This window comes from Trichechus manatus, unplaced genomic scaffold, assembly GCF_000243295.1.
Source record: "Trichechus manatus latirostris isolate Lorelei unplaced genomic scaffold, TriManLat1.0 scaffold00006, whole genome shotgun sequence".
In the NCBI taxonomy this organism is placed as follows: domain Eukaryota; kingdom Metazoa; phylum Chordata; class Mammalia; order Sirenia; family Trichechidae; genus Trichechus; species Trichechus manatus.
This window is the reverse complement of record NW_004443942.1, coordinates 6,707,276-6,720,708: the sequence shown is the minus strand read 5'-3', so window position 1 is coordinate 6,720,708 and position 13,433 is coordinate 6,707,276. Positions and strand designations below refer to the sequence as shown.

Genomic DNA, 13,433 nt, shown 5'->3' with positions numbered 1-13,433 from the left:
AGTGGAAGTAACTTTGAGTTTTGTTGCCCATGAGCACCTGGATAATATAAATAGCTTTAACTTCAAGGCATTTACAACATTTTGATGACTTTCCATTTCTAATTGATGGAATAAAATGTTGGTATTTTACCCTTGATTTTGCTCTCCATTTTTATGGTGAAGGTGAAGAAAATAATGCCTAAAATTTTATTGAATGCTTACTATATGGTAGGCATTGTGCTAAGCAGTTTGTCTCATATAATCCTGGAAACAACCCTTCGAGAGAGAGTCTTTTATTATTCCCATTTTACACAAGAGATACTTGAGGCTTAGAGAGGTTTGTAACTTACCCAAGGGGATACAGTGAATAGACAAGCTGAGATTTGAATGTAGCTCTTTGGCTCCAGTGCATACACCCTTAACCGTTTTTTCTTTTTGTATTCAGTTGGCTCCTGCATCATTTAAAGACAAATTTTAAAGCTCTGTATTCTATTTCTGTTTGCTTCTGAGAGCTAAAAAGGGCTAATTGAGCTCCTTCACTGATGGATGGAAATGAGAGTGTTAAATAGGCTTACTTGAATCATTTATACAAAAGCTGCATGCTGCTTAAGGAGCTGGTAGTTTTCATTTTCCTTGATTGCTTTGCAGACCTCCCCTGAGAGGCTTCCTTCTGGATGGAGATTTCTTTGTTGCTGCCTCCCTTGCCACAACTCTGACCAAGGTTGCCTTGCGCTATGTAGCTTTGGTTCAGGAGAAGAAGAAGCAAAATGTAAGTTCATTTATTCTACATTTACCCAACAAATGAATAATGAGTGCCTACTGTATGTAGTCAACAGCGAGGGACCCAAAAGTGAATACTAGGGTTCCTGTCATGGAAGAGCTTATGGTTTAGTAGGAGAAATGGGCACAGTGATATAATACTACTGTGAAGTTGACAAAGTAATATTAATACAGTGTGATTTGTCAAGTGGAGGAGATACAATGGTTTATGAAGTCACTTCTGTTTGCTAGGATTAGGCAAAGCCCAGTGAAGGAAATGCCTCTCCAGCATCTTCATCTAGTCAGTCATTACCTATTTTATCCCAGAAATATCTCTTAAATGTGTTCCCTTCTGTGGTTCATATTTTCATGGTGGCTTCTGACCGTTTTGACTGTGCATTCATTTGCAGTAGTATACTTCCATTCCCCTACCCCCATCCTTTGTACTGTTGTTGTCCTACATTTTACTTCTGTATGTCATGGTTATAAATGCCATGATACGTTGTTGTTATTTTTGCTTTAAGTAGCCAATTATATTTTAATAATATTTTTTAAAATGAGAAAGAAGTCTTATATTTACCCACATATTTACTATTTATGATGCTCTTGATTCCTTTGTATAAATCCAGATTTCCATCTGATATTTTCTCTCTGCCTGAAAGGAAAGAACTTGGTCATTCTTTTAATGCAGGTCAGCTGGTGATAAATTCTTTCAGCTTTCATTTGCCTAAAAAGGTTATTTCACCATTTAAAAAAAAAAACTCTTTGTAATAGAATTGTGAATTTTTTTTTGTTCATTTCTTTTTTTTTAATATTGCTAAATGAGCAGGAAGGGGTGATGTAATAAATACTTACAAGAGAAAAAAAATTACTCATCTTTATAGCACTTAAGTACAAATCCTGTTAATATTGTGGTGAAATAGAGACATCAAATGATAGAAATACGATTATATTACCAGATATAGTAACATTGATCCTCCCTCCAGAAAAAGTTTAAGGTGGCCCTTATCTGTAAAACACTTTTTCCCTAGTAGTAATTATTCTGTGTTTTACAATATTGCATTTTCACTTAATGTTATAGCAAACATTTTCCCATGTTATTCTAAACCGTTCTTGATCATAAAAATCATAATGTTTAATAGCTGCATAATATTCCATTAGGTATGTGATTCCTTCATTTAATTAAGCCTTGCACATTTTCATTTAAGATTTGGAATTTTCAGAATGTTTTCTTTTTTTACTTCCAGAATAAAAAGAGTCATAAATGAAATTTAGAGCACCAGTTAATTTACAAGTCATGTTATCTCTTTCTTTACTGATCTATTTTTATTAATGGCCAATAATTTACTTTGTAACTCTCCCATAACCATTGTTCATTTATTCAGGTCTCATCATGTTGTTGTTGTCTTTTTTTTTTTAATGATGATTTTTTAAAAAGTCTTCAACATTTTTATGTTTGATTTCCTCTCATAAAATAGGCTACTTTACATCTTGAAGTTGTGAGAGCATTTGCTGATAACTAAGAGCCAATTTTTTTTAAACGTATCTTGCTTGTAAAGTTTTGTCACGGTCCAAGGGAGAAGGAAGTTTAGTTGTTTATCACCTCATCAGCTCTCCTTCTTTTATGTCATTTCCAGCACTCTTCATTTCTTTATGTTGATCTGAGTTTCTCTGGTATCATATGTCTTTTGCCTGAAAGAACTTGCTTTAACTTTGCTTGTAGTGCAGGTCTCTTAGTAATTAATTCTCTTGGTTTTTGTTTGACAAAGTCTTTATTTCTCCTTCATTTTTGAAAGCTATTTTTGTGAGTATAGAATTCTAGGTGGACAGTTTTTTTCTTTTATTACTATAAAGTTATAACTCCATTGTTTTCTTGCTTTCTGATGAGAAGTCTACTGTCATTCTTATGCCTTTCTGTGGAATGTGTCTTTTTTTCACTGACTGGTTTTTTATTTTCTTATCAATGAGTTTTAGTAGTTTTATTATGATATGTGTTGGTGTGGTTTTCTTTGTGTTTCTTTTATTGTGATTCATTAAACGTCTTGAATCTGTGGGTTTATCGTTCCCATCAAACTTCAGAAATTTTTGGCCATTATTTCCTCACATATTTTTTCTGTCCCTCCCCTCTCTCCTCTGCTCCTAGAGACAGTATCAAAGCTCAGGGGGTTATTATACCTACTCTTCCACTGATTCTTTCTCAGGCCTGTGGTAGTTTTTTATTTGTAAATGTGTGCAGATTAGTACTCGGCTAAAGACAGTGTGGCAAGCGTATATGTGACGGGATAATGCTAAATGAGACTAAAGAAGTAAGTTGGAATTTGCTTGTGGAAGACCTTGAATAGCAGGCTAAGTAATATGAACTTTAATATGAAGAGTATGGGAAGTTATTGAAAGTATCTGCATGGAGTGAAATGATTAGCAAGTGAGATAGCAGCAGCAGGTGATCAAACTTAGCTTCACCAGTAATGGGACAGCCTGACATTACAGTAAGAAAATACCACTTATATGGTATTCTAGCCCAAAATGTTGGACGTTATATAAAACAACTGGCTTGTACTCTTTAAAAAAGTCAATGTCATAAAAAACAAAACAAAAGGCAAAGGGACTAGTCTAGATTAAAGGGACTAAGTAGAATAACAGCCAAATAAAATGCATTAAACTGATCCTGGATTTTAAATAAAAGAAAGTATTTTGGAACAATTAAAAATCCGAGTGTATATTAGATGTATTTTGAAATTGTTAAGTTTCTCAGGTGAGATAATGATAATGTGATTATATAGGAAACTGTCCTTATTCTTAGGGGGTGTATGCTGTAGTATTTATGAAGTGAAGAATCTTACTTTCATATGTTTAGCCAAGAAAAGTAAGTGTACATGTGTAGGTAGAATAAGAAAGCAGATGTGGCAAAATGTTAACGAATGATGAAGTGTGTCATTCATTTAACTCTTCTGTAGTTGGAATTTTAAAAGATAGCATCAGCATATGAGGGGTTAAAGTGAGAGACTGAAGTAAGGGAAAACAGTTAAAAAGCCATTGCTGTATTTCAGTTGAAGGTTAATGAAGGTCTTAGAGAGTGGCAGTTAGAATAGAAAGGAAGGAGAAGGGTGCAAAAAGTATGGAGATAAAATGTAAAGGATTTAAAATCTTATTCAGGTGAAATGAAAAATTATATTTATTTCTTGGATTGTGAGTGACATTATTACAGTTGGAGAATCATGACAATAAATAACTCATTTCTCTATTTTTCTAGTCCTTTGTTGCAGAGGCTATGTTACTCATGGCTACTATCCTTCATTTGGGCAAATCTTCTCTTCCTAAGAAGCCAATTACAGATGATGATGTAGATCGAATTTCCCTGTGCCTCAAGGTCTTGTCTGAATGTTCACCTTTAATGAATGACATTTTCAATAAAGAATGCAGACAGTCCCTTTCTCACATGTTATCTGCTAAACTTGAAGAAGAGAAATTATCCCAGAAGGTAAAGTATATATAAGATCATGAAAGTGCTTTGTGTTTTTATTTTGTTATTTTTCAGTCCTCATAGGTGAGGGCTATCCCTGTTAATGGCCCACAAAAAGCTGTCTTTCTTTCCGTATTGAAAAGATGTACTGTTTTCTCAAAACAGAAAGAATCTGAAAAGAGGAATGTGACAGTACAGCCTGATGACCCCATTTCCTTCATGCAACTGACTGCTAAGAATGAAATGAACTGCAAGGAAGATCAGTTTCAGCTGAGTTTGCTGGCAGCAATGGGTAACACACAGAGGAAAGAGGCAGCAGATCCCCTAGCATCTAAACTTAACAAGGTAATGAAATGTCAAATACACTGGTAGGTTATTTAAGTTGGCTACTTAAGGAAAGCAGTAATCTGGAAGTTGCTGATCTGCTGTTGTTTTTTTTAAAAGATAGTTATACAACATCAGTTTTTGTCAAATCATAGAGTCGATTCCAACTCATAGCAACCATATAGGACAGAGTAGAATTGCCCCATAGGATTTTCTTGGTTGTAATGTTTACGTAAGTAGATCTCCAGGTCTTCCTCCCACGGAGCTGCTGGGTAAATTGGAATCACCAACCGTTGGGTTAACAGCTGAGTGCTTTTCAATTGCACTGCTAAGGCACCTTGTGGAATGATAAGACTAGACTAATAAATAGAGCTAGGGGCTCCTTAGAGGTCAACTGAGGTTTTTAATTTTTAAGGTTTGACTTCTTTCCCCGCACCCTGACTTCATCTTCTACTTTAAACAGAGCAATTCTACTCATATTCCAAATACATTGAATTCTGTATAGGATTCTATTGGGAAAACTGTTCTACTCTTTAAAAATGTAAGTTTAAAAAGTGTTGAAATGGCAAAAGTTTTGTTACCTATATATTTACCACAATTAAAAAAAAAAAACCTTAAAAAAATTTATGATCTACAAAAAAAAAAGTGTTGGCGAGGATGTGGAGAAATTGGAACCCTTATCCACTGATGGTGGGACTGTAAAATGGTATAGCCACTGTGAAAAACAGTTTGAAGATTCCTTTAAAAGTTAAACATAGACTTATATGATCCAGCAATTCCACTCTTAGGCATATATCCAGAAGAAATGAAGGCAGGAACACAGATAAATGTACAGCAATGCTCATTGCAGCACTATTCACAATAGCCAAAAGGTGGAAACAACCTAAATGCCCATCAAGAGATGAAAGAATAAACAAAATGTGGTACATAATACAATGGAGTATTACTCTGCCATAAAAATAAATGAAGTCCTGCTTGATACATGGTACAACATGGATAAAGCTTGAAAACATTATGCCGAGTGAAGTAGGTCAGTCACAAAAGAACAAACACTGTGTGATCCCACTTAAATGAAACATCTAGAATAGGCAAATGTATGGAGACGACCCACCACTCAACTGTCAGTTTGTGGTACTGTGGTGGCTTATATGTTACTATGGTGTTGGAAGCTGTGCTTCTGGTCATTCAAATGCCAGCAAGGTCACCTGTGGTAGATAGGTTTTAGCAGAGCTTCCAGACTAAGACAGACTAGGAAGAAGGACCTGGCAATCTGCTTCTGAAAAAAATTGGCCAGTGAAAACTTTTAGGGATAAGAGTGAAACATTCTCTGATACAGTGCCAGAAGATGAGCCTGTCAGCTTGAAGGGCACTCAAAATACGACTGGGAAAGAGCTTAATGGCGTGGATGGAGTACAGCTTTTGGGACATTCATTTGCTGGTGTGGCATAATTAAAAATGAGAAAAAACAACTGAAAACATCCATTAGTAATTGGAATGCGGAGTGTATGAAGTATCAATCTAGGAAAATTGTAAGTTGTCAAAAATGAAATGGAACACGTGAAGATTGATATCCTAGGCATTAGTGAGCTGAAATGGACTGGTATTGACCATTTTGAATCAGAAAGTCATATGGTCTACAATGCCAGAAATGACAAATTGAAGAGGAACAGCATTCACATTCTTTGTCAAAAAGAACGTTTCAGGGTGTATTCTGAAGTACAGTGCTGTGAGTGGTAGGATAATATTCACACATCTGTTAATATGACTGTTATTCAGATTTATGCACCAAATACTAATGCCAAAGATGAAGAAATCGAAGATTTTACTAACTTCTGCGGTCTGAAATTGATCAAACATGCAATCAAGATGCGTTGATAATTACTGATGATTGGAATGCGAAAGTTGGAAACGAAGAAGGATCAGTAGTTGGAAAATATGACCTTGGTGATAAAAACGATGCTGGAGATCACATGGTAAAATTTTGCAAGACCAGTGACCTGTTCATTGCAAATACCTTTTTTTCAACAACATAAAATGGCAACTATACACGTAGACTTCGCCAGGTGGAATACACAGGAATCAATCAACTATGTCTATGAAAAGAGACAATGGAGAAGCTCGATATCAGTCAGAGCAAGGCCAGGGGCCGACTGTGGAGCAGACCATCAACTGCCCATATGCAAGTTCAAGTTGAAGCTGAAGAAAATTAGAACAAGTCCACAAGAGCCAAAGTACGACCTTGACTATATCGTACCTGAATTTAGAGACCATCGAAAGAATAGATTTGACACATTGAACACTAATAACCAAAGACCAGACGAGTTGTGGGATGACATCAAGGATGTCATACCTGAAGAAAGCAAAAGGTCATTAAGAAGACAGGAAAGAAAGAAAAGACTGAAATGGATGTCAAGAGAGACTCTGAAACTTGCTCTTTAACATAGAGCAGCTAAAGCAAAAGGAAGAAACGGTGAAGTAAAAGAGCTGAACAGAAGATTTCAAAGGGCAGCTCAATAAGGCAAAGTATTATAATGAAATGTGCAAAGACCTGGAGTTAGAAATCAAAAGGGAAGAACATGCTCAGCATTAATCAACCTGAAAAAAGTGGAGAAAAAATTCAAGCCTCGAGTTGCAATTTTAAAGGGTTCTAAGAGCAAAATATTGAATGATGCAAGAAGCATTGAAAGAAGATGGAATACACTGAGTCACTGTGCCAAGAAGTATTGGTCAACGTTCAGCCATTCCGGGAGGTTGCATATTATCAAGAACCGATGGTATTGAGGGAAAATGTCCAAGCTACACTGAAGGCACTGGTGAAAAAACAAGGCTCCAGGAATTCACGGAATACTAATCGAGATGTTTCAATAAACAGATGAAAGACAGGAAATGCTAACTCGTTCATGCCAAGAAGTTTGGAAGACAGCTAGTGGCCAACCAACTGCAAGAGAACCATATTTATGTGCATTCCAAACAAAGATGATCCAACAGAATGTGGAAATTATTGAACAATATCAGTAATTTCACAGGCAAGTAAAGTTTTGCTGAAGATAATTCAAAAATGGTTGCAGCAGTACATTGACAGGGAATTGCCAGAAATTCTGCCAGATTCAGAAGAGGATGTTGAACGAGGAGTATCTTTGCTCATTATCAGATGGATCTTAGCTGAAACCAGAGAATACCAGAAAGATGTTTACCTGTGTTTCATTGACTATACAAAGGCATTTAACTCTGTAAATCGTAACAAATTATGGATAACATTGCAGAGAATGGGAATTCCAGAACACTTAATTGTGCTAATGAGGAAACTGTACATAGATCAAGAGGCAGTCGTTCGAACAGAGCAAGGGGGGTACTGTGAGGTTTAAAATCAGGAAAGGTGTGCATCAGGATTGTATCCTTTCACCATGCTTAATCTGTACACTGAGCAAATAATTCAAGAAGTTGGAGCGTATAGAGAAGAACATGGCATCGCGATTGGAGGAAGACTTAACCTGTGATACGCAGATGACACAACTTTGCTTCTGAAAGTGAAGAGGACCTGAAGCACTTACAGCTTTCGATATGGATTACAACTCAACATAAAGAGAACAAAAATCTCACAACTGTACGAATAGGCAACATCATGATAAATGGCCTCAAACGTAGAAGATATGGAGGCTGTCAAGGATTTCAGTTTAGTTGGATCCACAGTCAACACCCATGGAGGTAGCAGTCAAAAATCAAAGGACATATTGCATTGGGCACATCTGCTGCAGAAGACCTCTTTAAAGTGTTAAAAAGCAAAGTTCTCACTTTGAGAACTAAGATGCACCTGGTCCAAGCTGTGGTGTTTTCAGTCACCTCATACGCATGTGAATGCTGCACAATGAATAAGGAAGACCAGAGAAGAATTGACACCTTTCACTTACGGTGTTTGGGAAGAATGTTGACTATACCATGGACTGCCAGAAGAACGAACAAATCTGTCTTGAAAAGAGTACAGCCACAATACTCCTTAAAAGAGAGGATGACAAGCCTTCACCTTACGTACTTGGGACATGTTATCAGGAGAGACCAGTCCCTGGAGAAGGACATCATGCTCGGTAAAGTAGAGGGTCAGCAAAAAAGAGGAACACCGTTAATGAGATGGATTGACATGGTGGCTGCAACAATGGACTCAAACATAGCAAGGATTGCGAGGATGGTACGGAACTGGGCAGTGTTTCGTTCTGTTGTATTCAAGGTCGCTATGAGTCAGATCCGACTCCATGGCACCTAATGACGACAACACAGAGACCAAAATTTAATAGTGGTTACCAGGGGAGGGAGAGAGGGGAAGAGAAGCGGTCATTGCTTAGGAGTCATTAAGCTTCTGTTAAGGGTGATGGAATAATTCAGAAATGGATAGTGGTGATGGTTGCACAACATGATGAATGTAATTTAATTATACATATAAAAAATGCTGAAGTGACAAATGTTTTTTAATATGTATATGTTTATACTTACCACAAAAAAAAAGAAATTATCTAGTTTATTCTCTTTGTCTGTTAGATGAATGGACACTCCCAAATTGATTTTATTGTCCAGGATTAAGTTAGTGGCAGAACTGGAACTGCTAAAACACTTTCTCTCCCTTAAAATTAGGAATTGATATCAACAACATTACATTTTTAAAGTGCTATATATTTTGGGTGTTTTAATTTTGTTTATCTCTTTGGCATTACAAGCATTTCTTTTTAAGTTATCAGTTTAATTCTTGAGCTTGGATAGTAGGGGATACCACAAGATCTAAAATTACTTTATTCCTGAGTTTTGGAGAGCAGATAGTTTAGATATTGATAGATTCATCTGAAAATATATCCTAATCTATTTACTTGGTAAGTTGGCATAATGTTTAATATATTTACTAAGCATACTTATTATCTATCTGCTGTTGAGCACGAAGTCAACATATATAACATCTGTATACTGAACTACAGAGCTTAAAAACCAGTAGGAGCCCTGGCTATCAGCTTTTAATTTAGAATTTTAAATTCCGTATTCTTTTAAGAACTTTTTGTAAACTCTAGGATCTTTCTGATATCACAGTTTCAGTTTCTACTTCTGCATTACAAAACAATTTTATTATATCTATTTCAAAATGGCTTGTCTAAGCACCTCTGTTAATTACCTATCATACTTAGTCCTTTGGCGAGGATATGTTTGGTTAAATTGTCTCAGTCGTCATTTGATTAGCTCTTTATTTTTGTTTGACAGGTCACCCAATTGACAGGCTTCTCAGATCCTGTATATGCAGAAGCTTATGTTCATGTCAACCAGTATGATATCGTCCTGGATGTACTTGTTGTGAACCAAACCAGTGATACTTTGCAGAACTGCACCTTAGAGTTAGCTACTCTAGGTGAGGAAATTTACCATAAAGGAAAGATTGTTACATAGTAGATCTTTATTACAGATTATTAAGAGAAGTACACAAATTTCAATATAAGAATTATCTTGAGCCATTTGTGAGATTTTGAATTAAGGCTTAGTTTTACATTTAACATTTAGTCCCTTCAACTCCAGTTTTCTGAACTTTTGTCATACTTAATGTCCTTGATACATTTAGATGGGTTATTCACTGAGCTTGATCTAGCATATGTCAGTTTTTGTAGATGTAAAAAAGAGCTGTTTAAGTTAACAGATTTACCCAGTAGCTCACTTAGTTAAATTTTTAATTGGCTTAGAACAGAGCTAGGTATTTTCTGAGTCCATAACTGATAAGGTACGATATGTAGCCAAAGTAATATTGCCACATTTAGCAACGTGAGATGTCTTTTTTTCTTTTTATGAAAGACACATGAATCAGACTCACTCTGACCACTGCTACTTCTGAATTTGAAGTTGAAAAATGTAGATTGTGTACAGGAACAGTGCAGTGCGTCTAGCATTTCCATATGGTTTAGGCAAGAGTTAAGGGATTATAGGAGAAAACATACTTTTACGTTGTCTTCAGCATAGCTTGATGCCTCCAATAAAGAGCTGTGTCTCTAAGAATTTACAAATCTTTGTGCAGATTGTTTTATCTTTCTTTGTAATATATATTTTAAGAACTAAATTTTTTGAGAAAGTTGTATTTGTTCATTGAAATAGAATTTTATGCCCAAAGTACCTGTATGTATACATGAATTAAATATAGAATTATTCTGAGATGCCTATTACCTTTTAAAAGAAAATATGCATATTGATATGAATAATGAGGGTGTTAAATGATTTCTTTATCTTGTCCTTACAATCTTTGAATCATAACCCTTATTCCTTATTTTGTTAGATACTATTCAGCATCATACATTTTAAGGTTTTATGATTTACGAGGTTAATATGTATATTTTTTTAACCATGTCCAAACTCTTTCTTTCAGGGGATCTGAAACTTGTGGAAAAGCCATCTCCTTTGACTCTTGCTCCTCATGATTTTGCAAATATTAAAGCTAATGTCAAAGTAGCATCAACAGAAAATGGAATAATTTTTGGTAATATAGGTAAGAAACTTTTATAGCATCTGATGTTTGAATAATTTTATTAAAGATTTTCTGTAATGAATGGTTGTGTGACATTGCTTGAGGACAGGAAGTTAATATATTCATTCATTCATCATGTATGGGGTCATTGGTGCCAGGCATTGTACTAGGTACTGGATGTACAGAATGAACCAAATAGGGTCACTGTCCTCAAGAAATGATCTGGCAGAAGAAGATGGATAGTAAATAGATCATTACAATGCAGTGTGATAAGGGCTAGTTTATATACTGTGTGCTTCGGGATCATAGAGGGGAAAAAAGTGCTAACAGTATAGAAAACTTTATGAAGGATATGTTATTATCCAAGGATAACATTGGAACTCAGTCTGAAACTCCATATAGGCATTTATTCCCAGGCATACATGGGTATTCCAGATGTAGGGATTAGCTCATATGGAGGCATTCAGTCAGTATGCGTTTTTTTAGCTACTTCTGTGGTTAGGGATAGAGCTGCCATGGTGAGAAGAACAAGATCTCTGTCCTCGGATAGATTACAGTCAAATGAGGGAACACAGATAGATATGTACAGTATATGGTATTTTCAATCGCCTCATATGCATGCGAAAGCTGGACAATAAGAAAGACTGAAGAATTGATGGCTTTGAAGTATGGTGTTGGTGAAGAATATTGAATATACCATGAACTGCTAGAAGAACGAACAAATCTGTCTTGGAAGAAGCACAACCAGAATACTCCTTAGAGGTGAGGATGGTGAGACTTCATCTCACTTTGGACATGTTATCAGGAGGGACCAGTCCCTGGAGAAGGACATCATGCTTGGTAAAGTAGCGGGTCAGCGAAAAAGAGGAGGACCCTCAACGTGGTGGATTGACACAGTGGCTGCAACAATAGGTTCAAACAGCAATGATTGTGAGGGTGGCGCAGGGCCAGGCTGCGTTTTGTTCAGTTGTACATAGGGTTGCTATGAGTCAGAACTGACTTGATGGCACCAGACAAGTATGAAAGAACCTGTTCCAGGTAAAGTGGGAGTCCATGAAGACTTTTAGTCAGTTCTCTCAGGGTAGCATGGGGAGCTTAGGAAAGGCTCCTCCTTAGGAAAGCTCTTCCTCATGGAGGAGGTAATGCTTGAGTGGGGTTTTGAAAGATCAGTAAGTGCTGTCTAGATAGTTGAGGATATAGCTACAACAAAAACAAGTAGTGCGATATACCAGGAGTTTAGACTGGGCTGGAGGATGGTGGTAGAAAAAATAAATAAAGTTAGGAAGATTAGCAGCAGCCATATTTTACTTACTATGCTAAGGAATTTGGGCTTTATTCTGGGCATAAAGGGGAGCCATTGAGGAATTGAGTGACATAATTAAATATATCTATGGCAGCACTATAGAAGATTGATTGGAAAAGGCAGGAAGATTTAGTAGGAGACTTGCAGTAGCCCAAGTGAAAGATGATGGAGGGCTTGAACCAACTCAGTAGTTGCTAAAATGGAGAGATGAGCTGTTAATAATAGATGTTAAGATATAATGCCCAGGACATGGTTACTGATTAAAGAGGAGGTATCTAGAGTAACCCAAGGATTTCTGGATTGAGTTTATTGGTTTAATGTTTATATCAGTCACCAAAAAATATAGGAGAGAAGAACGAATTTGAGAGAGACAGATAATAAGTTAAACCTTGGGCAGGTTGAGTATTAAAGTGTGTACAGATACTTGAGGGCAGTTTGATATGCGCCTGGAACTTGAACAGGAGGTCTCAACTAGAGATAAATATTTGTTTAAATCTTCAGTAGTTGAAGCCATAGGAGTGGAAAAATCACCTAGAGAGGGCTGAAGAGTGAGAAAAAAGGAAGACTTGAACACAGAATCTGAGAGAACAGCAATATTTAAAGCTTGGTCAGAGAAGGAAGAACCAACAGAGTAATCTAAAGTGTGATTAGAGAAGTAAGGAATAAACCTCAAGAACTAACTGAAGCTGCAAAGATCAAGTGATACGAAGTCTGAAAGAGAACTCCTTTGGATTTAGCAGTTGGTGGTCTTAAAACATTTCTTGTGGTATGTGTCAGGTGAGGGTGATCAGTGGAAGACTAAATAGGAGATGAGGAAATAAAGATAGTAAGTGCAGACTCTTCTTTCTGGAACTTGGCTTTGACAGGAATGAGAGAGGGCAGTAGCCAGAAGAGAAGGCAAGGATGAAGAAAGATTTATTTTTTTAAGATGAGAGAGCCTTGAGTATGTTTATAGACTACAAGGGAAGAAAGTCAGTAGAGAACGGGAAGGTAAAGACTTAAGAGTGAAAGAGGTAATGATTGATGGAGTGAGGTCCTGGGTCAAAGCAGGGATCGCAGATGGCAGGAATTATAAACCTTGAAGAGAAGAGACAGCACTTCTCTGACACAAAAGGGAAGGTGGTAAAGTG

At 36.5% G+C, this 13,433-nt stretch overlaps 1 protein-coding gene across 3 annotated transcripts in view; it reads left to right on the top strand.

Annotated features, from left to right (window-relative positions):
* COPB1 (COPI coat complex subunit beta 1) overlaps nucleotides 1-13,433 on the top strand; it is a 42,331-nt gene that overhangs the window by 25,281 nt on the left and 3,617 nt on the right. For all 3 annotated transcript variants that reach the window (XM_004369668.3, XM_023737409.1, XM_023737424.1), the window contains 5 exons: nucleotides 628-748; nucleotides 3,989-4,216; nucleotides 4,364-4,543; nucleotides 9,758-9,902; nucleotides 10,902-11,021. In XM_004369668.3, the coding sequence (XP_004369725.1) occupies nucleotides 628-748; nucleotides 3,989-4,216; nucleotides 4,364-4,543; nucleotides 9,758-9,902; nucleotides 10,902-11,021 (794 nt within the window). The remainder of the gene's footprint in view (nucleotides 1-627; nucleotides 749-3,988; nucleotides 4,217-4,363; nucleotides 4,544-9,757; nucleotides 9,903-10,901; nucleotides 11,022-13,433) is intronic.